The sequence below is a fragment of the Bos mutus genome, chromosome 5 (genome assembly GCF_027580195.1).
Source record: "Bos mutus isolate GX-2022 chromosome 5, NWIPB_WYAK_1.1, whole genome shotgun sequence".
Classification (NCBI taxonomy): domain Eukaryota; kingdom Metazoa; phylum Chordata; class Mammalia; order Artiodactyla; family Bovidae; genus Bos; species Bos mutus.
In genome coordinates this window covers 100,313,563-100,336,320 of record NC_091621.1, presented here as the reverse complement: position 1 = coordinate 100,336,320, position 22,758 = coordinate 100,313,563, and the positions used below count along the sequence as shown (strand labels likewise).

Here is a 22,758-nt window from a genome sequence, read left to right as displayed (position 1 = left end):
GTTGTAGTGGTGCGCGGGCTTAGTTGCTCTGTAGCATGTGAAATCTTCTCAGGCCAGGGATTGAACTTGTGTCCCCTGCATTGGCTGGCGGACTCTGAGCCACTGAGCCACCAAGGAAGTCCTCCTCTATCTTCTGTAAATCCAGTTTGTACATCTGGAAGTTCTCAGTTCACATACTGATGAAACTTAGCTTTAAAGATTTTGAGCATTACCTTGCTAGCATGTGAAATGAGTGCAATTGTATGGTAGTTTGAACAGTCTTTGACATTGCTTTTCTTTGGGATTCCCTGGTGGCTCAGAGGTTAAAGCGTCTGCCTCCAATGCAGGAGACCTGGGTTCGATCCCTGGGTTGGGAAGATCCCCTGGAGAAGGAAATGGTAACCCACTCCAGTACTTTTGCCTGGAGAATCCCATGGACGCAGAAGCCTGGCAGCCTACAGTCCACGGGGTCACAAGGAGTCGGACACAACTGAGCGACTTCACTTTCACTTTCTTTGGGATTAGAATGAAAATTGACCTTTTCCAGTCTTGTGACCACTGCTGAGTTTTCCAAATTTTCTGGCATAGTGAGTGCAGCACTTGCACAACATCATCATTTAGGATTTGAAATAGCTCAGCTGGAATTCTGTCACCTCCACTAACTTTGTTTCTGGTAATGCTTCCTAAGGCCCATTTGACTTCACATTCCAGGCTGTAGGTGAATGACCACACCATCAAGGTTGTCTGGGTAATTAAGACCTTTTTTGTATAGTTCTTCTGTGTATTCTTGCCACCTCTTCTTAATCTCTTCTGCTTCTGTTAGGTTCTTGCCATTTCTCTCCTTTATTGTGCCCATCTTTGCATCAGATGTTCCCTTGGTATCTCCAGTTTTCTTTGTGTTTCTTTTTGAACAGTTTTATTTACTTAATTTTGGCCGTGCTGTGTTTGTTGCTGCACAGCCTTTTCTCTGACTGAGGCAGGCAGGGGCACCTCTCTGGTTGCAGTGTGCGGGATGCTCACTGGTGTGACTCCTCTTGTGGAGCTTGAACCTTAGGGTGCATGGTCTTCACTAGTTCAGTTTCATTGCCACAGCAGCTCCCAGGCTCGAGGGCACAGGCCCAATAGTTGTGGTACACGGGCTTAGTTGCTCTGCAGCACGTGGGATCTTAAAGATCAGGGATCGAACCCATGTCTCCTGCATTGGTGAAAGTGAAAGTGAAGTCGCTGTGTCTGATTCTTTGCTACCCTATGGTCTGTACCCCGCCAGGCTCCTCTGTCCATGGGATTTTCCAGGCCATAATACTAGAGTGGGTTGCCATTTCCTACTCCGGGGGATCTTCCTGACCCAGGGATCGAACTCAGGTCTCCTGCATTGCAGGCAGACTCTTTACCGTCTGAGCCACCAGGAAATTCCTGCATTGGTGGGTGGATGCTTTACCACTGAGCTCCCAGGGAAGCCCTCTCCAGTTTTCTTGAAGAGATCTCTAGTCTTTCCCATTCTGTTGTCTTCCTCTACTTCTTTTCATTGTTCACTTGCAAAGGCTTTGTTGTCTCCTTGCTATTCTTTGGAACTCTGCATTCAGTTGCATATATCTTTCCCTTTCTCCTTTGCCTTTGGGGCATAGACTTGGATTACTCTGTTGTTGAATGGTTTGCCCTGGAAACAGATCATTTTGTCATTTTTGAGATTGCACCCAAGTACTGCATTTCAGACTTGCTGACTATTAGCTCTACCTGGTTTCTTCTAAGGTTAGAATCTTACAACAGTGTATTCCGAGTCTTCCTCACTTCCCTTGTGCTGCTGGTGTATGTTTTACTCACGCGTATGTTTAAACTCTACATTGCCAGTTTAACAAATGTGTACAGTCCATTGTACTGTGAAGAAATTCAAGCACAAAAGAAGGCTCACCCTCAGTCCTCTTTGCTCCTTTGCACAGACCCAGGCTCTCCTCTGTTGTGCTTTATTCATTCTACAGAACTTCCTTTAATATTCTTTGTATTGTGGATATGCTAGTGGAAAGTCATCTCAGATTTTGTCTGTCTGTAGTTTTTAATTTCGCTGTTACTTTTTGGAGGATATTTTCACTGCATGTAGGATACTAAGTTGACAATTGTTTTGCTTTTAGCAATTTAAGGATGTCATTCCATTTATTACGGTTTACATTGTTTCTTATGAGAAACCAGCAAAAAATCTTGTCTTTATTTCCTGATATGCATGTGTCTTTTTTTTTTTTTTCTGGCTGTTTTTTAATACTTTCTTGATATTATTAATTTTTAGCAACTAGATTATTATATGTTTTCAAGTAGTTTATTTTGTGTTTATCCTCCTTGAGATTTGTTGAATATTTGGGACCTGTGGGTTTATAGTTTGCAAAACCTCTGGAAAACTTCAGCCGTTATTTCTTTCAGTACGCCTGTGTGTGTACCTGCTTTGTGTCTCTAACTACACTGTTCTTAGACGGCCTGCTATTTTCCCAGAGGTCAATGAGGCTTGGTTAATTAAAAAAATTTTTTTCTTTCTGCTTCAATTTGGATGGTTTCATTTTATATACTGAATTTTCATTTCCCGAAGTTCCATTTGATTCTTTTTTATGTCTTCCCTTTCTTTGCCTATTGTGTTTATGTTTCCTATAAATTCTTGAGTGTATTTGTAACAGTTCTAAAGTCCATGGCTGTTAATTCCATCATTTCTGTCCTTTCCAAGTCTGTTTTGACTGATATTTTTCTCTCCAGATTTTTCCTGCTTCATTGTAGGTCTGGGATTTTTTTTTTTTTTTTTTAATTGGATGCAGGACAAAGGTGCTTGGATTTCATAATCTTCCTCTAAACAGAGTTGAAGTTGGTTTTGGAAGTCAGTTAAGTGTCTTGCGAGTCAGCCTGATTCTTCTTAGGTTTGTTTTAAAACTGTCAGCATCAGTCTACAGTGGTCTCTGCTCAGCGGCTAGTGTCACACGTGCTTTCGGAATTTCTGCCTTATGGTTTCCCAAAAGGTTTTCTTTAAACAACCTTATAGAATTTTATTCTATGTAAGCATGATTGAGCATTTACTAAAACTTAGAAGTGAAGCCACTCAGTTGTGTCTGACTCTTTGTGACCCCATGGACTGTAGCCTACCAGGCTCCTCTGTCCATGGGATTTTCAAGGCAAGAGTACTGGAGTGGGTTGCCATGTCCTTCTCCAGGAGATCTTCCCGACCCAGGGATCGAACCCATGTCTCCTGCATTGTAGGCAGACGCTTTTACTGTCTGAGCCACCAGGGAAGTCCCTACAAAAACTTATGGGGATCCTATTTTAGCTTTCTGGAATTTTTTCTCTGAATTGATCCCTTTTCTTTATTATTTTTATCTGAAAGTTCCAAATACCTCAGCCTCCCCAAACTCTGACTTCTGTCTCTCAATTCATCAAGACCCCCTTAAACTGGGCCTCTTGCCTGCACTGCAACCTGTAAATGCCTCCGTGGCAATCGTAGGGTTTGTGTAATTTGCTTCCTTTGTGTCCGTGATCACAGTCCTGTATTGTCCTTTATCCAGTATCTGAAAATCATTGCTTTTAATATTTTGTTCATTTTTCTGGATTTTACCCCTTTGGCAAGTGGGCAAGTCCAATGCTGTTATTCTGTAATGACTAGAAGCCATTTTTTAAAATCACAATTAATTGCTGAATGTTATAAAAATCACATCTGTTGATATAATCATGCAATGTTCCTTTCTTTATCCATGAATGTGTTGGATTACCATTAAAAATGAAAGTAAGATGTTGAGCCATCCTTGAATTTCTGGGTTAAACCTATGTGATCAAAATGCATTTACAAAAATAAACTGTTGCATTTCACTAGCTGATACTTTGTTGGGACTTTTGCACATGCTTATTAATGAAATAGACATATAACCCATTAATTTTCTTGAGCTATTCTTACCACATTGTAGCTTCATCAAATGAGTGGAGATGTAATGTGGCAAGCTAGATTCCTAAATGGAACTTCCTGCTGAAAATGGTTAAAAATCCAGTATAAACTATTTTTCTTAAGAACTGTTTTCTAAGAACACTGATGAAGTGAGAAAACAGTGACTAAATAAGACAAGAAACCCAGAGGGATGTGTGGATTACTGCATATTACTTTTGATCAGAGGCATTTGGTGAACAAAGAAAATTTGGATTGGGGATTTATAGCCTATGCCTTGTTGAATAGTGTCCATCCCCTCCCCTCACCCCACAATTCATAACTACTCAGAACCTCAGAATGTGACTTTGTTTAGAAATAGGGTCTTTGCAGATGAAATTAGTTAAGATAGGATCTCACAAGCTGGAATCAAGATTGCTGGGAGAAATATCAACAACCTCAGATATGTAGATGATATCATTTTAATGGCAGAAAGTGAAGAGGAACTAAAAAAGCCTCTTGATGAAGGTGAAAGAAGGGAGTGAAAAATCTGGCTTAAAACTCAACATTCAAAAAGTGAATATCATGGCATCTGATCCCATCACTTTATGGCAAATAGATGAGGGAAAAGTGAAAACAGTGTCAGATTTAATTTCCTGGGCTCCAGAATCACTGATGACAGTGACTACAGCCATGAAATTAAAAGACACTTGCTCCTTGGAAGAAAAGCTAAGACAAACCTAAACAGCATATGAAAAAGCAGAAACATCACTTTGCCAACAAAGGTCTGTCTAGTCAAAGCTATGGTTTTTCCAGTAGTCATATATGGATGTGAGATTTGGACCATAAAGGAGGCTGAGTGCTGAAGAATTGATGCTTTCGAACCATGGTGTTGAAGAAGACTCCTGAGAGTCCCTTGGACAGCAAGGAGAATAAACCAGTCAATCCTAAAAGACATCAACCCTGAATATTCATTGGAAGGACTAGTGCTGAGGCTGAAGCTCCAGTATTTGGCCACCTGATGTGAAGAGCTGACTCACTGGAAAAGACCCTGATGCTGGGAAAGATTGAGGGCAAGAGGAGAAGTGGGTGACAGGGGATGAGGTGGTTGATGGCATCAGTGACTCAATGGACATGAGTTTTAGCAAACCCAGGAAGATAGTGAAGGATAGGAAAGCCTGGTGTGCTGCAGACTTGACTTAGTGATTGGGCTTCCCATATGGCTCAATGGTAATGAATTTGCCTGACAATGCAGGGGATGCCAGAGACTTGGGTTCCATCCCTGGGTTGGGAAGATCCCTTGGAGGAGGAAATGGATATCCACTCCAATATTTCTGCCTAGATAATCCCATGGACAGAGGAGCCTGGTGGGCTACAGCTCTTGGGGTTGCAAAGAGTCAGACACCACTGAGTGAGTAGCACTTTCACTTGTTAATCCAATGACTGGTGTCCTTAAAAGAAGAGGGAAATTTGGATACAAGCACAGAAAAAGGAGAGAAGATCATGTGACAATGCAAGCAGACACTAAAGTGATGCCTCCACAAGCCAAGGAGTCTTGGCAACCACTGGAAGCCAGGAAGAGGCAAGAAAAAACCCTTTCTTAGCATCTTTTGAAAGAGCATGCCTTGCTGGCTGTTAAGGGACCAGTCTGCCTGATTTTGAGCTTCTAGACCTCCAAAATTGTGAGAGAATAAATTTCTGTGTTTTTTTTTCCTAATTTTATTTTATTAATTTCTGTTGTTTTAAGCCACTGAGTTTGTGGTATTTTTTTTATGGCAGCCCTGATGGCTCAGCAGTAAAGAATCTGCCTGCCAGTACAGCTGTGGGTTGGATTCCTGGGTCAGGAATATCCCCTGAAGAAGGAAATGGAAGCCCATTCCAGTATTCTTGCCTGGGAAATCCCAGAGATAGAGGAGCCTGGCAAGCTACAGTTCTTGGAGTTGGCAAAGAGTCGGACATAACTTAGTGACTAAACAACAACAATAATAGGGAATTAATATGCCTTTGGGATATAGAGAGCAGAGATAAAGCACAGAGCCTGCTCAAGAGGAGACTCCTAATATAAGGCCAACCCTCTACAAAGCTTAGACATCAAAAGGTTAAGCCCCCTGAGTAGGGGTGAATCCTGTCCTTTGAGGATTGGGAAGAAAATTGACAGTTTCAGGGACTTCCCTGGTGGTCCAGTGGCTAAGATTCCATGCTCTCAAAGCAGGGGGCCCTGGTTCAATCCCTGATCAGGGAACTAGATCCCCACATGCTACAACGTAAGAGTTCACATGCTGTAATGAAGACCAAAAATACCATGAGCCTCAACTAATCAGGTTTTTATTATTCAAATAAATACTTTTTTTAAAAAGTAAATTGACAGCTTCAAATTTGGGGGCAAAGTGTGTGTGTGTTTGAGAAAGAGAGACAGACAGAGAAAAAAGAGGCGCTGAAAATTTAGAACAAGAAGCTGGCCTTTACATGGGTTGCAGCTCAAATTCTTATGGTCAAGGTAGTCTAAGAAAGCTCAGTGGTCATTAAATACCAACCTGAAATCAGGTTGGTAATTCTATAGGTGCCTGGGAGAAGCAAACACAAGTTCTTTCTGCACATACTCTCTTTCTAGGCCTCAGAGTATTCCATAAATACAATGCCAAGGCTAGCAAATACCTCTAAGTTAAAAAAAAGGTAATTAAACAGAAAGATAATGAGAAATCATGTCAGCTAGTCAGCAGTAAGCACAGACAGCATGTTTCAGATAATGAAGTTATCAATGCCTGTGTTCAGTATAATTAAAGTAATAAAAGGCAAATTTGGAAATATGCACAGAAACTAAAAAACTATAATGAATAATCAAGCAATTTGAAAAGAACTTCCAAATGGAAGTTCTAAAACAAAAGTTTTAATTTAGTAAAAATTTTACTTGAATTTTAATTTTAACTAAATTTAAAATTCAGCATCCTTCACGTACTAGCAGAAACACGAGCGGCACATCTTGAGGCTGTATTTCTGGATCAGACTGTGCCAGTCTGAGCAGATATGGCAAGAGTGAGAATCCTAGCTGAATTTTCTTAGGTGGCCCCAGTGGAGCTGCGGGTTACCCATCTTGCTTTTTTGGCTGAAACTAGACATTTAGATTTCAGAGACTTCGGTTCAGTTGCTCAGTTGTGTCCAACTCCACTCTCATTCACTGTCATAATTTCCTCATTGGTATAAATCTATTTGCTGAAAGGCATAACTATTTGTGACAATGCTCTCTTAAACCAAAAGGACGCTTTTACTGTCCTTTCCTTTAAGGCATAACAATATTGAAAACCCCATTGCATTGGATCCTTTATATGTACAGAGATGAGAATATATCATTTATTTTTAACACTAGATTATGCTTGTTTGCTGATGGAAATGATCCTGAAGAGAAGTTGACAGTTCCATAAAGGAGGTTAATTTCAAGCAAGGAACTTGAGTTGGCAGTAAGAAAAGTAGGAGCATCAAGGGACTGGAGATCCGTGATGGTTTTATACCGTGCCCCCCCACCCCCCCAGTTCTTTGACATTCCTACCATTGAGAAGCCAGGTCTATGACTGCTCTCTTGAATTTGGATGGGACTGTGACTGCTTTGGCCAATGGGGAGCCATATGACTTCCAAAGCTAATTCAGAAGAGGTCATGCAAGCTTTCTCCGGCCCTCCAAGGGCAGTCACTCTGGGAGAAGCTTGCCATTATATCAGAAGCACAACTACCCTGAGACTTCCATGCAGAGAGGCCAGGTGTGGGTGCTGGCTGATAGCCTCAGCCGAGCCCCCAGTCAACAGTATCAACTGTAATCTTGAGAGTGAACCATCTTCAAAATCCAGCTCAGTTTACCTCCAGCTGTAACCAAACTGCTTGAGAAACCCCAGGCAAGAGCTTCCCACTGGAGTCCTTCCTGAGTTTACAACCCCAAACTGTAAGCAGAATAAAGTGGCTGTTTAAACCCTCTAAATTTGATGGTAATTTGCTACACACCAATAGTACCTGGAATAAGTTTCTCCCCCCACCCCTTGGTCATGTTGCATGGCTTGTGAGATCTTAGTTCCCTGATCAGGGATGGAACCCTGGCCCTTGATAGTAAGAGCATGGAGCCCTACCCCTGGACTGCCAGGGAATTCCCTGGAGTAAGTTTTTATGGGGTCAAAGAATTGTGTCATGGTAATACCATAAGAAAGTGAGAAAAATAGGCAATGGTCAGAGAATTAGGGGCTTAAAATCAAGATTCAAGAGGTGAAATGACCGGTTATGAGAGTATTCCCAACAAGGCACAGCTCTTAAGCTTTTCATTTTTCAGTTTTACTACTGGTGTTTTTATTTTGTGTTTGTGATAGCTATGCTATATGAATAGAGCAAAAGGCAGAAGGTTTGACTTTGTTTATTTTCTAATCTATGAGAAAATTGTCAGAAAGCATCCTCCGACTTTCTAGGATTCATCTGTGATCAGGATTGCTGAGACCGTGTTGCTCTCCCAGTTTCCCATGTAAGTCCAGTCAACTTCATGTTTGTGCTAGGCTTACCATTAGTGGATCATACACCATTAGACTTGATTAGAAGCCACGGGTGTTAGATGCGTCATTTATGTGGATGTCCAAGTTCGTCAGTTTGATGACAAGACTCAAGATCAAAAGGGAATCTGGGAACTGTAGGTCAAAGTCCTTTGAGAATTCTGAGACGAGATCTGGGGTTTCCTGGGGAAAGCAGAGTAGTTAATGCATCCAGAGTCCTTGAACTTCAGAAATGGGGAATGTTCTTAGCGCTCCTAAAGTCAAAAAGACAGCGTGATGACAAGGATTTAGTGCCCCAGATGTGGTAGAGTCCACGAGCCCCATTTCTTCATTCACGTATTTGTTGAGCACTTACTGTGTGCCAGGCACTGTGCTTGAAGCTGCGAGGTTCAGAGAGAGAGAAAATAGTGTCTCTGCTCTCCTGTGGCTCTCAGCCACTGGGGAGGGAAAAACGTATAAATGCCTTTCTTAGAAAAACACTGTAATTGAGATAAAATGTAAATTGGGGTTGGGCCACAAATGAGGGCACCATCTGCCTCTTCTCTCTGGGCTGGAATGATTGCCATCCAAAGGACAATGTCACCTTTCCCACCTTGCATGAGCTCCTTTGCCCTGTGGTTTGCAGGCATCAGTCACTCAAGTGGCTAGTCCTTTCCTCAGAAATAATTTTCCACAGAAAAAATTTAGACAAAGAATGTCAGGACACATAATTTCCATCAAGGAAAAAAAAAGAACGATTTCATTGCAACCTTGTTGAAACTCCAGCCTCTTTCTATAGCCAAATCTCCATAAAGTCTCCCTAACCTGGTCCTCCAACCTGTCTTTGATAACCATTCTCACAACTCTGACCTGTCCTTCCCCCATTGCAACACCGGCTGATCCTCACCTCTTGAGCTGAGTGTCGACCATTTCTCTCCACACACAGCCCCACAAAGGCCAGAACGTGCTGGCACCCTAAAGAGTGCTGGTTACCTAGTTGGTGCTCAAGGAAGGTTTCCTAATTGAATGAAGAGAGCCTCAGCGTTATAACTTCACCTGATGTCCATCAATACCTGTATCCAGCCTGCGCAATCTGTACTGTGTACTGAAATTCCGTGTGGGCCCCAGTCAACATCCTGTGTGGTAAACTCTGTCCAGACGGGATCAGCGCCCCTTGGGCAGGTGCCTCTGTCCAGCACTGCTCAGCACCCTCTGGGGGAACAGCTCCTCCAGCTCTGATCAGCACTCGGCGGGGAAACAGCTCCTGCAGCCCCAGTCCTCACGTTTTAGGGAGACATCTCCGTGGGCCAATCAGCACCCCTCGTGGGACAGCTCCGACCAGCCCTGGTCAGCACCCAGACGTGGACAGCTCCTCCAGCCCCGTTCGCGCACAGCCCACACTCTGTCTGAACCACTCGGATCCCGGCTTGGGAACCCCAGGCTTCTGCTCTGATTCCCTGGAAGTCGGCGCAGCTCCCGGGGCCGCACCCACCCCTCCATGAGGCCCCGTCCCCCCCGCCCCCGCACCAGCTAACCAGGGGTCTGCAAATCGACTTTCCCATCGCCAGTTCCTCGCTGAAGCTCTCACCACGCGAACTGATGCCCCATCCCCACCAATCTGCTTCCCACCTGCCCCCACCCCAAAGAACCAAGCCACACACGCGCCTCTCCAACCCGAGCCTCAGTCAAACCATCTCGCCTCCTCCAACCAGCTTCCCCGCCGTCCCCTCCGCCCTCCCCCGGCCCGCCCTCCTCCCCTCCCCCGGCCCGCCCTGCTGCCGGTCCCCCCGCCCCCGGCTCGCGCTGCCGCGGTGTCCTGGCGTCGAGGTGTGCTGGCGGCGGGGTGTCGCAGGGCGTGTCACGAGGTGACCGGGGGCGGGCTGAGGACGGGCGGGCGGGAGCGACGGAGGGCGCGCGGGGCTGGCGCTCCGGGCACCCCTCCCCCGCCGCGGTCGGCAGGCCTTTCCCCGGAGAAGATGGCGGATCGGGCGGAGATGTTTTCTCTTTCCACCTTTCACTCGCTGTCGCCGCCAGGCTGCAGGTACGCACTCGGGCGCCCGGGCCCTTCCCTGCCCACCGCTCCCCCTCTGACCCCGTCCCCAGACTCCGCCGGCCCGACCCTGCCACCCCACCCCCAACGCCTTTGGGGGCCCGAGCCCCAGACCCTCTCTGGTCCCGAGGCCCACTTGCTCCCCATCCCCCACCTCTGGTTCCAGGCCTCTCCACTTTGTCCTCCCCTTACGACCCTCCTCCAGCCCCAGTGACCGTCCCCCACCCCCACCCCAGATTCCTGCCGGGACCGATGCTGCACCCAACCTGAGCGCCTCCTCTGAAGGCGGAGGTCGTGGGCCGAGCCTGAGGGGCAGCCTGCCTGCGGGGTGCTGAGCACACACTCTGTGCCTGGCACTGTCCTTTTGGCCTTGCTGGGCCTCTGTGGTGGAGGCCTGGCCTGGTCTGCAGGGCTCAGGGAAGAGAGTTGCAATCAAGCCTGGAGCCTGGGGGAAGGGACTAGGGTGGGGAGAGGGCTGGACCTCGGGATGTAGGCCGGTCTTGGGCAGGAATAGCTGACCGAGGGGCTGAATTCTGCTCCGGAGCAGGCTCGACCCCTCCCCCTCCTCTGGCTGCTGCAGCTTCAGCCCCCATCCCCCTTCGCGGCTCAGCCTGACTCCCCCGAGGCTGAGGCTGTGACCCAGAGGGGCCTGGAGCTGAGCGCAGTGGGAGGAGAGGCTGCTGGCTCTGATGAGAGGACTGGGAGGAGGGCTGGGGGGCAAGTGCTTCCTCTGGGCAGGTGGTGGCTCCGATTGTGGGGGAGATACCCTGGAGAGCAGGGCTTAAGCTTCAGGATAATGGCAGGATGTGGGTGTGGGGGTTGGGGGCTCTGGAGATCGTGGGGCCGAGGAGCTGGGGTGGGGGTCTCCCTTGGCCCCTCCTTAGGACCAGCTCTCAGGCAGGGAGTCCAGGACTGACGGCTCTCTCAGGAGCCCTGTCCTTGCTCTCCTCTCCAGGCCTCCACAGGACATAAGCCTGGAGGAATTTGACGATGAAGATCTGTCTGAGATCACTGATGACTGCGGTCTGGGCCTCAGCTATGACTCGGACCACTGCGAGAAGGTGGGGAGAGGGCTGGGGCAGAGAACTCTCTCACAGGAGAGCCTTGCTTAGCTTCTGCTCAGCAGTCTCTGGGGCAGGTCTAAGCTCAGCCTTGAGACAGGATCCTCTCGGTGCCCCATCTCCCTTGACCTCTTGACTTGCGGGCCTCTTGATACCTGACACCTCTCTTCCTAAAAGCGGCCCACTGAGAACCTTCCCCAGCAGTCCCTGCCTGGCCTCCTCCATGGGCTGGACGGGGGGAGGGAAGATGTGCCTCTGCTTTGGGGCCTCTGGCCTCGGATCTACCCCCTTCCAGCTGCCATCTCATCTCCTTCTCAGCCCTGTCCCCACCTCTCTAGCCTCTCTTAGCCTCCTGTCTCCTCCCCTGAAGTTCGCCTTCCCCCATCTCCTCCTCCTCCCTGTCTCTTCACATTTTTGTTTTCATTCAAGAACATTTCTGAACAACTCCCGTGTGGCAAGTGCTAGAGGCTTCCAGGTGCCTGGGAAGACAGCAGGACAGGTGTGGCTCTTGCCCTTGGGAGCTTATAACCTAGTAGGGGAGGAAGACAGGTGAGGGACAGTGGCTGCCTGAGTCTCGGCATCTGGGTCCCAGTGAGGGACACACGGTGCAGTGAGGGGAGCCCACCCGAGACTGAGGCCATTAGGGAGATTTTCTAGTGGAAACGCACGGCCATCCCTGAGGAAAGACGAGCAGGAGCTGGCAGATGAGGGCGGCTACCGGAGGGGATGGAGCAGAGGAATTGCTGGCAAGGGATTAGTGGATCCGAGGCCCTGAGGTTGGTGCAGGTTTGGTGAAACCTGGTTCTGGGCCTCTTTGCTTCACGCATTCATTTGATCTTTGCTGAGCTTTTCTGTGGGCCAGGGCCCGTTCTCGGTGGGGGTCGGGTACCCAGTGTACAATATGCACATGGCCCTGACCTGGTGGGGCTTGCAGCTTGCTGCGGAGACAGATGCAAACTCTACTGTAGTTATGAGTTGTGTTAAAATGCTTTGAAGGAAAAAGTACTGGTGTTAAATGTGATGGGGTTTGAGGGTGGGATGAGGCTGGCAGGTGGGTTGGGGCCACTTTGAGAATCTGTCACTGGGACTTAGGAGTTTGGGCTCTTATTTACCAAGGTCCTTATGTATCTTAAGCTGATTTTTAAAAAAGCAAAAAACAAAAACTGCTCTGTTGGTGGAGAGCAGAGTGGTCTGGAGGGAGGTTTCCTCCCTTTTCTTGTGGCTTCCTGCTTTCACCTTTCCTGGCACCTGGGACCCCAGGTCGCTGTCCCGCTGCGGCCCAGCTCTGCCCTGTCCTTCTTCCTGCAGGACAGCCTTGCCTTGGGGCGTTCGGAGCAGCCGCACCCCATCTGCTCCTTCCAGGATGACTTCCAGGAGTTCGAGATGATTGACGACAATGAAGAGGAGGAGGAAGAAGAGGAGGAGGAGGACGAGGAGGAGGAGGACGAGGAGGAAGGAGAGGGGGAGGGCAAGGAGGGAGGCGGCCCTGGCTCAGAGACCCCTGCCCGGGAGCCCCTGATCCCCTCCCCTTCCCTAGAGGAGCCTCACAAGCATCGACCTACCACCCTCCACCTGACAACACTGGGAGCCCAGGTGAGCTCCAGGCCCAGAGCTCCCCCTGGTTCCCTGCATAGGGGGCTCTGGTGCCCACGGCCACCTGCCCCCTCCTGCCCGCGAGGACCGGGCGCTCAGTGCCGCTCTCCCCCCGCCCCTCCACAGGACTCGCTGAACAACAATGGAGGGTTTGCTCCAGGGCCTCTGGCCTCCAGGCAGGAAACAGCGCTGTGCCCAGCGGTGCAGGAGCCTGTCCGAGGTGAGCAGGGCAGCAGGGCAGCGGTGAGTGTGGGGGAGTGGCACAGGAGGCGGGGGAGGCCGGGGGGGGCGCTGACCTGAGCCTCTGTCCCGCAGAGCCGCCCGCCCCTCTCCCGCCCACCGACACGGGCCCCTGCGGGGCACAGCCACCTGTGCGCCCAGGCTGCGACTCGGAAGGAAACCAACCCGCAGGGCCCGTGGCGCCCGGTGGGGCCTCCCCGTCCTCAGATCCGGGTATCGAGGCCGACCTGGGCAGCGGCTCCAGCGGAGGCCGCGGAGGCCGGCGCAGCAGCCAGGACCTGTCGTCCCCCGGCTCCGACTACGAGGACGTCGGGGGCGCGCGCCTGGGGCGCATGATCTCGTCTATCTCGGAGACTGAGCTGGAGCGGAGCAGTGACGACGGCAGCAGCAGCAGCGGCCGCTCCTCGCACCTCACCAACTCCATCGAGGAGGCCTCGTCGCCAGCCTCGGAGCCCGAGCCGGAGCCCGAGCCGCCCCGCGAGCCCCCGCGCCGCCCCGCCTTCCTGCCCGTGGGCCCCGAGGACACCAACAGCGAGTACGAGTCCGGGTCCGAGTCGGAGCCGGACCTCAGCGAGGACGCCGACTCGCCCTGGCTGCTCAGCAACCTCGTGAGCCGCATGATCTCCGAGGGCTCCTCGCCCATCCGCTGCCCCGGCCAGTGCCTGTCCCCCTCGCCGCGCTCTGCCGGGGAGCCTGCCTCGCCCGCTGGCGAGGCCCTGGCGGCGGCGGCGGCGGCGCCAGGCGGCGTGGAGCTGGTGGACATGGAGACGCTGTGTGGGCCGCCGCCGCCCGCGCCCCCCGCCCCTAGGCCCGGCCCCGCGCAGCCGGGGCCCTGCCTCTTCCTCAGCAACCCCACACGCGACACCATCACCCCGCTGTGGGCCGCCCCGGGTCGCCCCGCCCGCCCGGGCCGCGCTTGCTCCGCCGCCTGCTCGGATGAGGACGACGACGAGGACGAAGAGGAGGAAGATGAAGCTGAGGCTAAGGCGGCGCCCCCCGGGGGCCGGGGAGCGGGCCCCGCGGCGCTGGACGCCTCGCTAGTGTACGATGCGGTCAAGTACACGCTGGTGGTGGACGAGCACACGCAGCTGGAGCTGGTGAGCCTGCGGCGCTGCGCCGGCCTGGGTGAGGACAGCGAGGACAGCGGTGGCGAGGCCAGCGAGGAGGAGGCGGGAGCCGTGCTGCTGGGCGGGGATCAGGGCCCCGGGGACGCCTCCCCGGACAGCCCGGACCTCACCTTCTCCAAGAAGTTCCTCAACGTCTTTGTCAACAGCACCTCTCGATCTTCCAGTGAGTGGGAAGGGGGAAGGGGATGGTTCCAGGGGAGCAGGCTGGCTCCTTGCCCGGGGCTCGCAGATCCATCCCCAAGGGCCAGGACAGCCTCAGGGTCTGCGGGTGGTTAGCGCTGGGCACTGCCCTCTTAACCCAGCGCCTGGGTGGGGGCTTTCCCGGGCTCCCCCCGCGAGGGAATGGCGAGAGGAGGCTGCTCTGTCTCCAGCTCCAGACGGGGGCCACCCACACCAGGGGCCCATGGGGAGGGGAGCCTGGCTGGGCCTTCTAGCGCCTCCCTGAGTCTTCCTCTCTGTCTCTCTCTCTCAGGCACTGAGTCTTTCGGCCTTTTCTCATGCCTGGTCAACGGGGAGGAGAGAGAGCAGACGCATAGGGCTGTCTTCAGGTACGGCAGTCCCCCTTGCTGGCCTTGACCCTCCCCCCGAGTCTCAGACCCTCCGCGACCCTGATGGGCACAGCGCAGCCCTCCTCCCCCTGCCCTAGTGGCCTCCCCTCTCTGACCGTCCCTCAGGTTCATTCCCCGCCATCCCGATGAGCTGGAGCTGGACGTGGACGACCCGGTGCTGGTGGAGGCTGAGGAGGACGACTTCTGGTTCCGTGGCTTCAACATGCGTACGGGCGAGCGCGGAGTCTTCCCTGCCTTCTATGCCCACGCGGTGCCCGGGCCTGCCAAGGACCTGCTGGGTGAGGCCCCTTCCCTAAGGGTCATTTTGTCACCCAGACCCTCTCTTGCTCGCCTAACCCAGGCCCCTTGTGACCCCATAGGGAGCAAGCGGGGTCCCTGCTGGGTGGAGCGCTTTGACGTCCAGTTCCTGGGCTCCGTGGAGGTGCCTTGTCACCAGGGCAATGGCATCCTGTGTGCAGCCATGCAGAAGGTCAGTCTGGGGTTGGGGGTGGGGCGAGCCCTGCAGGCCGGCTCAGCCCTTGGAGGCTCGAGCCCGGGATCCCTGGTGCTAATGGAGGGGCCTGGCAGACAGGCCGAGGGCAGCGCCGTGGCTGTTCCCCGGCCCCATCCGGCTGGCCTCCCCCCGCAGCCCGTCCTGTTCGTGTCTGGAAATCAAGACGAGCTCTCTCAGACCCTTCTCTGGGGTCTCATGTGATAATCCCTCAGTGGTGTCCAACTCTTTGCGACCCCATGGACTCTAGTCCGTCTGATTCCTCTGCCCATGGAATTCTCCAGGCAAGAATACTGGAGTGGGTTGCCATCTCCTTCTCCAGGGGATCTACCTGATCCAGGGATTGAACCCAGGTCTTCTGCATCGCAGGTGGATTCTTTACCATCTGAGCCACCGAGAACGCAACTTGCTCGTTCATTATTCACTCAGTGGACGCTTAGGAGGGCCTGCCTGTCTGCTGGTCCCGAGACTTAGCTGGAGAGGAGCAGGGGAGCAGGGCAGCCCTGCCCCCATCCTCTCACGGGACGGGCGCTGAGGAGCTCTGGGCTGCCGTCCTGCAAAGGGCTGGGGAGAAGACGGGGCAGGCCATCCTGAGACCGCGGAGCAGCCGAGACCACTCTCACATCTTCCTGAATCAGGGCCAGGGCTCTTCAGACCTAATCGAGAATGTTCCCCCAGGGGGAAGTTGATGCTTTTAGGCCCCTGAGACCTTCTTCTCCTTGACTCTGCAGATCGCCACGGCCCGAAAACTGACCGTCCACCTGCGTCCTCCTGCCTCTTGTGACCTTGAGATCTCTCTCCGGGGTGTCAAGCTGAGTCTCAGCGGAGGCCCTGAGGTGGGGTGTGGGCCCTGAGCCACTGAGGCGGCTGGGAAGGGCGGAGCAGGCGGATCAGATGAGGCGTGTCCGGCAGGCTGGGCCACCTGTTAGCTTGGCTCTCTTCTGCCATCTCTCTTCTAGTTCCAACGCTGCAGCCACTTCTTCCAGATGAAGAACATCTCGTTCTGCGGCTGCCACCCCCGCAACAGCTGGTAAGAGACTTCCCCTTCCCGTAGTCCCCTCGAACCCCAAGGGCCGCCCACTTGCAGGCCCGCTGTCCAGCAGCCCCGCCCACTTGGCTCCATGAGGTGAGCCCCCACATGGCACCCGCTCTGTTCTGGGCCTGGGAGACAAGGATCAGACAGGCTCCCGTCTGGTCTGGGTGGGAAGACAGACACACAGACAAGTAAGTGCTTGAAGCATCTGTGGGGATCTGGTGGACATCTCTCTGGGGCTCCAGTGAGCAGAGAGGTGGCTGAACTCTCCTGGGACTTGGGGGCAATCGGAGACCACTCTGTAAACCTTGAAAGACAAGTGGGTGACAGGGTGGGCCTTCTTGGCATGGAGCCAGCTGAGACAGGGCTGGGGTCGAGAGGTGCTGAGGGTCTCTAGGGGGCCGGATGAGGCAGGAGGGACACAGCGTGCCTGTGCCCTGCGACCCTGCCAAGGAGCTGGTAGTTAATCCCATTGGCAGTGGGGTGGTGGGTGACGCCGTCAGGCTGACCAGCTGGCTCTGCCTGTTGTGCCAGTGGAAGGACCCAAGTGCCGCTGGCCAGAGCCAGGAGGTGCAGGGCCCTCCAGGTGCCGTGTCTGGGCGGGCTTTGGGAGGTGGGGCAGGCAGGACTGAGCTGACTGGATGTAGAGGCCGATCTGGAGGGAGAATCGGGTGACCTGGGCGTTGAGCGGTTGGTGACCCACACACCAGGAGAAGGGGCGTGGCGCGAATGGGCCTGAGAGGCCGGCCGTGCAGTCTTCAGTTGCAGACATGGTGAGCTTGCGGTGTCCGTTGTTACTGGGAGCGTGGAAGAGAGACCTCGGGGCAGGTATGTTTTGGAGCAGGCGGATAACTTCGGCCATGAGGCAGACAAGATGGCCAGGCCGAGAGAGGAGGTGGGAATGAGCGGCGGCGTACCCGGCGGGTGGAGGCGGCTGTCCTGCCCAGCTGGATGCTGTGCAGTGCCAGTGAGGCATTCCGCATGGCACAGTGCTGTGCGCCCCAGAGGAGGCGATGGGGCTGAGCCTTGAGGCACACGGAGCCCTGCAGGGACCCAGAGGTGCCGCAGGTCCTCAAGGGAGGCAGAGCGTGGGAAGCACACTCTGTTCCCGGGGCTGAGGGCAGACGTGTGCCATTTGCACGCTTGTGGTGAGACTGGGGGTGCTCTGCCTGCTGGCTGGGCAACGGTTTCCACCCTTACCAGGGCAGAGCCCCGTTTGGCTGCTTCTCCATTGAGAGGGAGCTAGTTTGACGGGCAGGAGATCTGGGTAGGGGGCTGGGGCTCAGACCAGGCCACGGGGTGGACTGTGCCGTGAGGACTGGCGTGCACGGCAGCCACATGGATCGTGGCCTTGAGAGAGAAGGACCGCAGAGGGAGACGGGGCACCACAGGCTCGGGCCCCTGGGCCACACTCTGACCATGTGCAGCTCCGAGGTTCAGCGGCCGGGAGGGGGCCGAGGAGCTGCTGTCCCGGCCCAGAGCTTCCTGATATTCGCTGCTCCAGAACCCAGCCCAGGCCCCTCAGGGAGGAGGCACAGGGAGACGGTGCCAGACGGCTCAGGTGAAGCAGGGGCTGGGTCGGCCTCTGCTGGGTGCCCGGGGTCTGGACAAGGTAGGAGTGAGTGGTGATTGAGATCGCAGGCGGCAGAGAGTGTGCCCAGGGTGCCGCAGGCTTGCTGTCTGTCTGCAGCGTGTCTGACCCTCTCTGGGCCTTGGTGCCATCACCTTGAGACCGGCCTCACCGCGCTGTTGTGAGGTTTGTGCCAGTTATTAATAAAAGAGCTTGCTTAGGAGGGTGCATGGCACTTGCTCTGAACGCAGTCATCTGAACGTGATGCTCGAGACCAGGTGGTGACGTGTTTGTGGTCAACACGCACATGCTGTGCTGGTGACGATGCTGTCCTGTGGATTCCCATCTGGTGGAACCACAAAGCCCTGACCCCCCGGCGTGGACTGGATAGGCCACAGCTGGGTGAGGGTCCCGAGCCTCCTGCTGCGGGACGCTGACAGTCCCTCCCTCTGGACAGTAATTTTTGTTAATGTCTTGCTGAGAAGAAGGGCAGGTTCAGGAAAGCCGCACAGGGAACAGAGCTGGGGCCACGGAGCTGGGGTACAAGCTTCTCCAGGAAGACGCTTTTGCACATCAGGGCCCATGTCAAGCCCACAGCGGAGCCTGAAAATACTGTGGGTGTGCAGGACCAGAGGTGGAGCTGGGCAGGCTCCAGGTGTCAGGGGAAGGACGGGGAGGGGTCACCCGGGATGACCAGCAGACCAGGGAGAGACCGCATCGCCTGTGGCCTGGGGGCAGGCTCCGGGCGCTGGCTCGGGAGAGGAGGAAGATGCAGCTGGATACCCTTGTGGACAGATTAACACAGATCACCAACTCCTCACGGTGCCCAGCGCTGTGCTCCTGGACACAAATCATGTGACCCACACACTCCCCAGCCCTGCCTGCCCCGCACCCCACGCTCTGACCCCTGGGGCCGGTGCTCCACGCCCTGACGTCCCTGTGCGCTCGCTGCCCCACCCCCACAGCTATTTTGGCTTCATCACCAAACACCCGCTGCTGAGCCGCTTTGCCTGCCACGTCTTTGTCTCCCAGGAGTCGATGAGGCCCGTGGCCCAGAGTGTGGGGTGAGTGGGTCTGGAGGGCGGGCCAGTGCACATGATGGCTGGGACCGGGGCGGGGTGCTGACCTGGTGCCCGGGGCGCGCAGCTGGGGGGAGGGTGGGGATGAGGTCTGGGGGGCGTGGGGGAGGGTCAGATGGCAGGGGAGGGTGTCGAGGGGCATGGGGGGGCACGGGGGGGTCAGATGACAGGGGAGGGTGTCGAGGAGCATGGGGGGGTGGTCCTCAGTGTGGGAGCGGCATCCCATGGGGTGGGGCGGGTGGGGGTAGGGAAGGCCGCACTGGACCTGGACAGTAAGGAGCCAGGTCCGGGCCAGGAGGCTGAGGGGTGAAGCTGGGGTGGTGTGGCAGGCCCAGGTGGGGCTGTGGGGCCCGGGCCTGAGGACGGTCTCCCCCCGAAGCCGCGCCTTCCTGGAGTACTACCAGCAGCATCTGGAGTACGCCTGCCCCACAGAGGACATCTACCTGGAGTAGCTGCCCCGCTCTCCTGCTCCGGGAGCAGCCAGGGCTGGGGCCGCCTCGGGAGGCCGCCTCAGCTTCGGCAAGGACTGGACTGGGGGCCCATGGGGCCTGACGCCTGGGGGGCTGCGGGCTGTGGGGATCGCGCGTCCTCGCCCGAGGGGGCCCTGCGCCTCTGCCCCCCACGCGTCCCCCTGCCGCCCGGGGCTGCCCGTGGCCCCCCCACCCCGTCTGTCTCTGCTCCTCTGTGCTGCGAACTCTCACCCTCTGCTCTTCACTGTGGGGTCGGAACTGGGAGGGGTGTGGGGAGGAAGCTCCCAGGTGACCCCTCTTGCTCGTCCCCCGTGATTTATAAAGGAGTTTTAATTTTTATAGTGAATATCAAGGGATCGTCCCGTCCTCATCATGGGGACAAAGAGAGGGCCCCCATACTGTCCCACTTGGCGCTCGGGGGACACAGGGAGGGTCCCCAGGAGGGCCTTGGTGGGGACTAGGAGTCGTCCCTGTTGCTCACCCTGAGTCCCAGACGCTGCTAGGAGGAGGGGGCCCTGGCCTGGGCCCCAGCCACACCAGCATCTGCTTTTGCCGCTGCAAACACTCCCCGCAGTCCAGCACCTCAATAAACTTTCTGCTTGGTGTGACCCTGGCTATTTCTGGGGTGAGGGAAGCAGATACGGGGCTGGGGACCAGGTGCTGCCCACAGTGGCGGGGGCCGAGGTGCCAGGGTGCCGGAACTGCTGTCTGAAGCCCCGCCGGGCTCCCGGTGCAGCACATGGCGGCTGCCCTCCACCGCCACTCACTGGGTCAGTGAGGAAGCCGAGGCCCGAGAGAAGGTCACGAGATGCGTGTGCTGTCCGCCTGCACTGGAGCGCCAGGCTGGGAGTGTGTGCAGGCTCGTGAGTGTGCCCGCATGCTTGTGAATGCGTGTATGAGACACAGCAGGCGTCACTCTGCTTATATCCAAAGACTGGTGTTTTAAAAATTCTCCACAGAGAGCCAGAAGGCAAGAGGTGACTCTTTGTCACATGCCCTGCCTGCTGGAGAAAGGGCTTCCGTTGCTTCTGGCTCCGCGAGCACCCACTGTCAGGCGCTGAGGTCAGCGTGGCAGGCAGTGCTTTCCCGATGCCCCACCCGCCCCCCAAACCCAGGACAAGAGCAGCCCGAGGAAGACCACGGGCGCAGGGGATGGAAGGAGGAGGGCTAGGGAGACAGTCACGCGTGAAGGTCAGAGACGCCTGTCTGTAAAACCATGTGCCTCTGCTCACCACCTACAGAGGACACTCACACCCCAGGCGTCATCAGTGACCCCTCAGCATCTGGGCAACCGCTGCGCAGACCAGGGCCCTGACCCTGCAGAACAGGGAGACCCAGAGGAGCACCTGTGAGCAAACTTCTTACCAGTTGCTGCTGAAAGAGGCGGAGCCCTGAGCGGCAGCCTGCCCTTGAGCCGACGCCCACACCCGGGAGGCTCCATTTGCCCAGCAGCCCCCGCCCCGCCACTGGGCTCAGTCCCCTCCTCCAGCTCACCTCCCCACCTCTGTCTCAGAGGCTCTGTCTACCTGCCGGCCTTTGGTCAGTGGCCAGGCATGCTTGGGTGGCCGTCATGGGGCACAGCTTCCTGTGGGGGCCCTTCCCACGCCTGCCCGGCTCTCCGCCCCGGCCTCCTCTCCTGACCTCTCAGGCACCTTCCTTCACGCCCCCAGCTTCTGGGGGCTTCTCAGCCCGTGTTCCCTCCCCGGGTTCGCAGTCTCCAGCTCCGCTGCGCTCCCTCTCACCGGCGCCCTCCCCGAGCTGGGCCGCGCCCGTGCTGCCCAGTGAGGCACAGGCCCAGCTGTCCTCCAGGAGCGCCCTCTGCCGGCCCCGGGGCAGCGGCCTCGAGGGATTCTGTCAACGGGACCCTGAGCAGGGCACGGAGGTGCGCAGGAGCACACGCCCGGTGGCTGCCGCAGACACTTGGAACTCAGGAGCTTCCCCCCACGTGCCCGTGTCCTCTTGGGTTGGCCGAAAAGTTCGTTCAGGTGTTTCATAAGCTGGTTTGGAGAACAACTTTTCAGCCGCTCCAATAGATTCTGTGCTTAATCGTTTTTCCAGTTTCCTGAGCTGGAGCCAGCCTAGACTCCCCTGCTGTCAGCTTCGCCCCCACCCATCACCCCTAACTCTGCCCCCTCACCTCCCACCTCTGCCTGGATCAAACCACCTGGATCTTTGGGCATCAGGCAGCTCCCTGCAGGCTCCCAGCCCCCACCTGCCTCTGCAAGTCCACCAGCGCCTGCAACAAGAGCAGAGTCTTTAAACAGAAAGCTGAGCAAGCCGCTCGCCCTCCTAATTCTGTGGCCGTAATTCTGGTGGCTCCCAGCTGAACCTCCACCTGCCCTGTTGCTGCCCTCCAGCCCTTCTTCCCTCCACCCTTGGAAACAGCTTCCTGTGGGCATCTGCTGTCCTCTGCGTGTGGCTGGGTGATCTCCTACCCTCCCGGATGCGGGAGCCCTGGGCTCTGGGCCCTGTCCCTCCCATGGCAGAGCATGCCAACTGTGAGTCTAAGAGAATGTGTGTGTGCCAAGTCGCTTCAGCCGTGTCCAACTCTTTGCGACACCATGGACTGTGTGCATCGGATTCTCCAGGCAAGAATACTGGAGTGGGTTGCCCTGCCTTCCTCCAGGGGACCTTCCCGACCCAGGGATCAAACCCATGTCTCTTATGTCTCCTGCATTGGCAGGCAGGTTCCTTACCACTAGCGTCACCTGGTAAGCCAGAGAGCAGGACGTGGCTAATGCTCCCTGTCCTCCCAGAGCCTGGTGCAGCGCCTGGCACGCACGCTGGGGGACCTTCGGAGCCCGGAGTGGGGAGTGAGTAAGCCTCCCCTGCCAGGACTCTGCCTTCTGGAAATCCAGCCAAGGGCAACATCCTACATGAAAAGCTTTATACACGCTCCTGTCTAAAATGTTGAAAGCAGGGACTTCCCTGGTGGTCCAGTGGTTAAGAATCCGCCTGCCGATGCAGGGGACACAGGTTTGATTCTTGGTCCAGGAAGACGCCACGTGCCGTGGAGCAGTTAAGCCCGTGCGCCACAGCTCCTGAGGCCACAGGCTCTAGGGTCCGTGCTCGCAACAGGAGAGGCCACCGTGAGATGGCTGTGCACCCTGGGGGGAGCC

At 55.1% G+C, this 22,758-nt stretch overlaps 1 protein-coding gene and 1 non-coding gene across 2 annotated transcripts; both read left to right on the top strand.

The window, feature by feature from the left end:
* The first annotated feature begins 284 nt into the window (after positions 1 to 284).
* Positions 285 to 356, top strand: TRNAW-CCA (transfer RNA tryptophan (anticodon CCA)). The gene has a single exon. It is a non-coding gene; the product is annotated as a tRNA-Trp (tRNA).
* Positions 357 to 10,149: 9,793 nt separating this feature from the next.
* Positions 10,150 to 20,212, top strand: MAPK8IP2 (mitogen-activated protein kinase 8 interacting protein 2). Its single transcript, XM_070370066.1, has 12 exons — positions 10,150 to 10,398; positions 11,363 to 11,468; positions 12,777 to 13,061; positions 13,188 to 13,281; positions 13,377 to 14,591; positions 14,901 to 14,976; positions 15,103 to 15,275; positions 15,357 to 15,466; positions 16,219 to 16,323; positions 16,447 to 16,517; positions 19,056 to 19,154; positions 19,549 to 20,212. The coding sequence occupies exons 1-12, from the start codon at positions 10,334 to 10,336 to the stop codon at positions 19,619 to 19,621; spliced, it is 2,472 nt and encodes an 823-aa protein (XP_070226167.1). The 5' UTR covers positions 10,150 to 10,333; the 3' UTR covers positions 19,622 to 20,212.
* The last annotated feature ends 2,546 nt before the right edge of the window (positions 20,213 to 22,758 follow it).

Bases quoted from the DNA above. Each gene is read 5' to 3' on its own strand.
- MAPK8IP2 (XM_070370066.1), top strand. From the start codon at position 10,334: ATGGCGGATCGGGCGGAGATGTTTTCTCTTTCCACCTTTCACTCGCTG. The intron at 13,282-13,376 runs GTGAGCAGGGCA...TCTGTCCCGCAG, and splicing joins GGTGCAGGAGCCTGTCCGAG to AGCCGCCCGCCCCTCTCCCG. The intron at 14,977-15,102 runs GTACGGCAGTCC...ACCGTCCCTCAG, and splicing joins ACGCATAGGGCTGTCTTCAG to GTTCATTCCCCGCCATCCCG.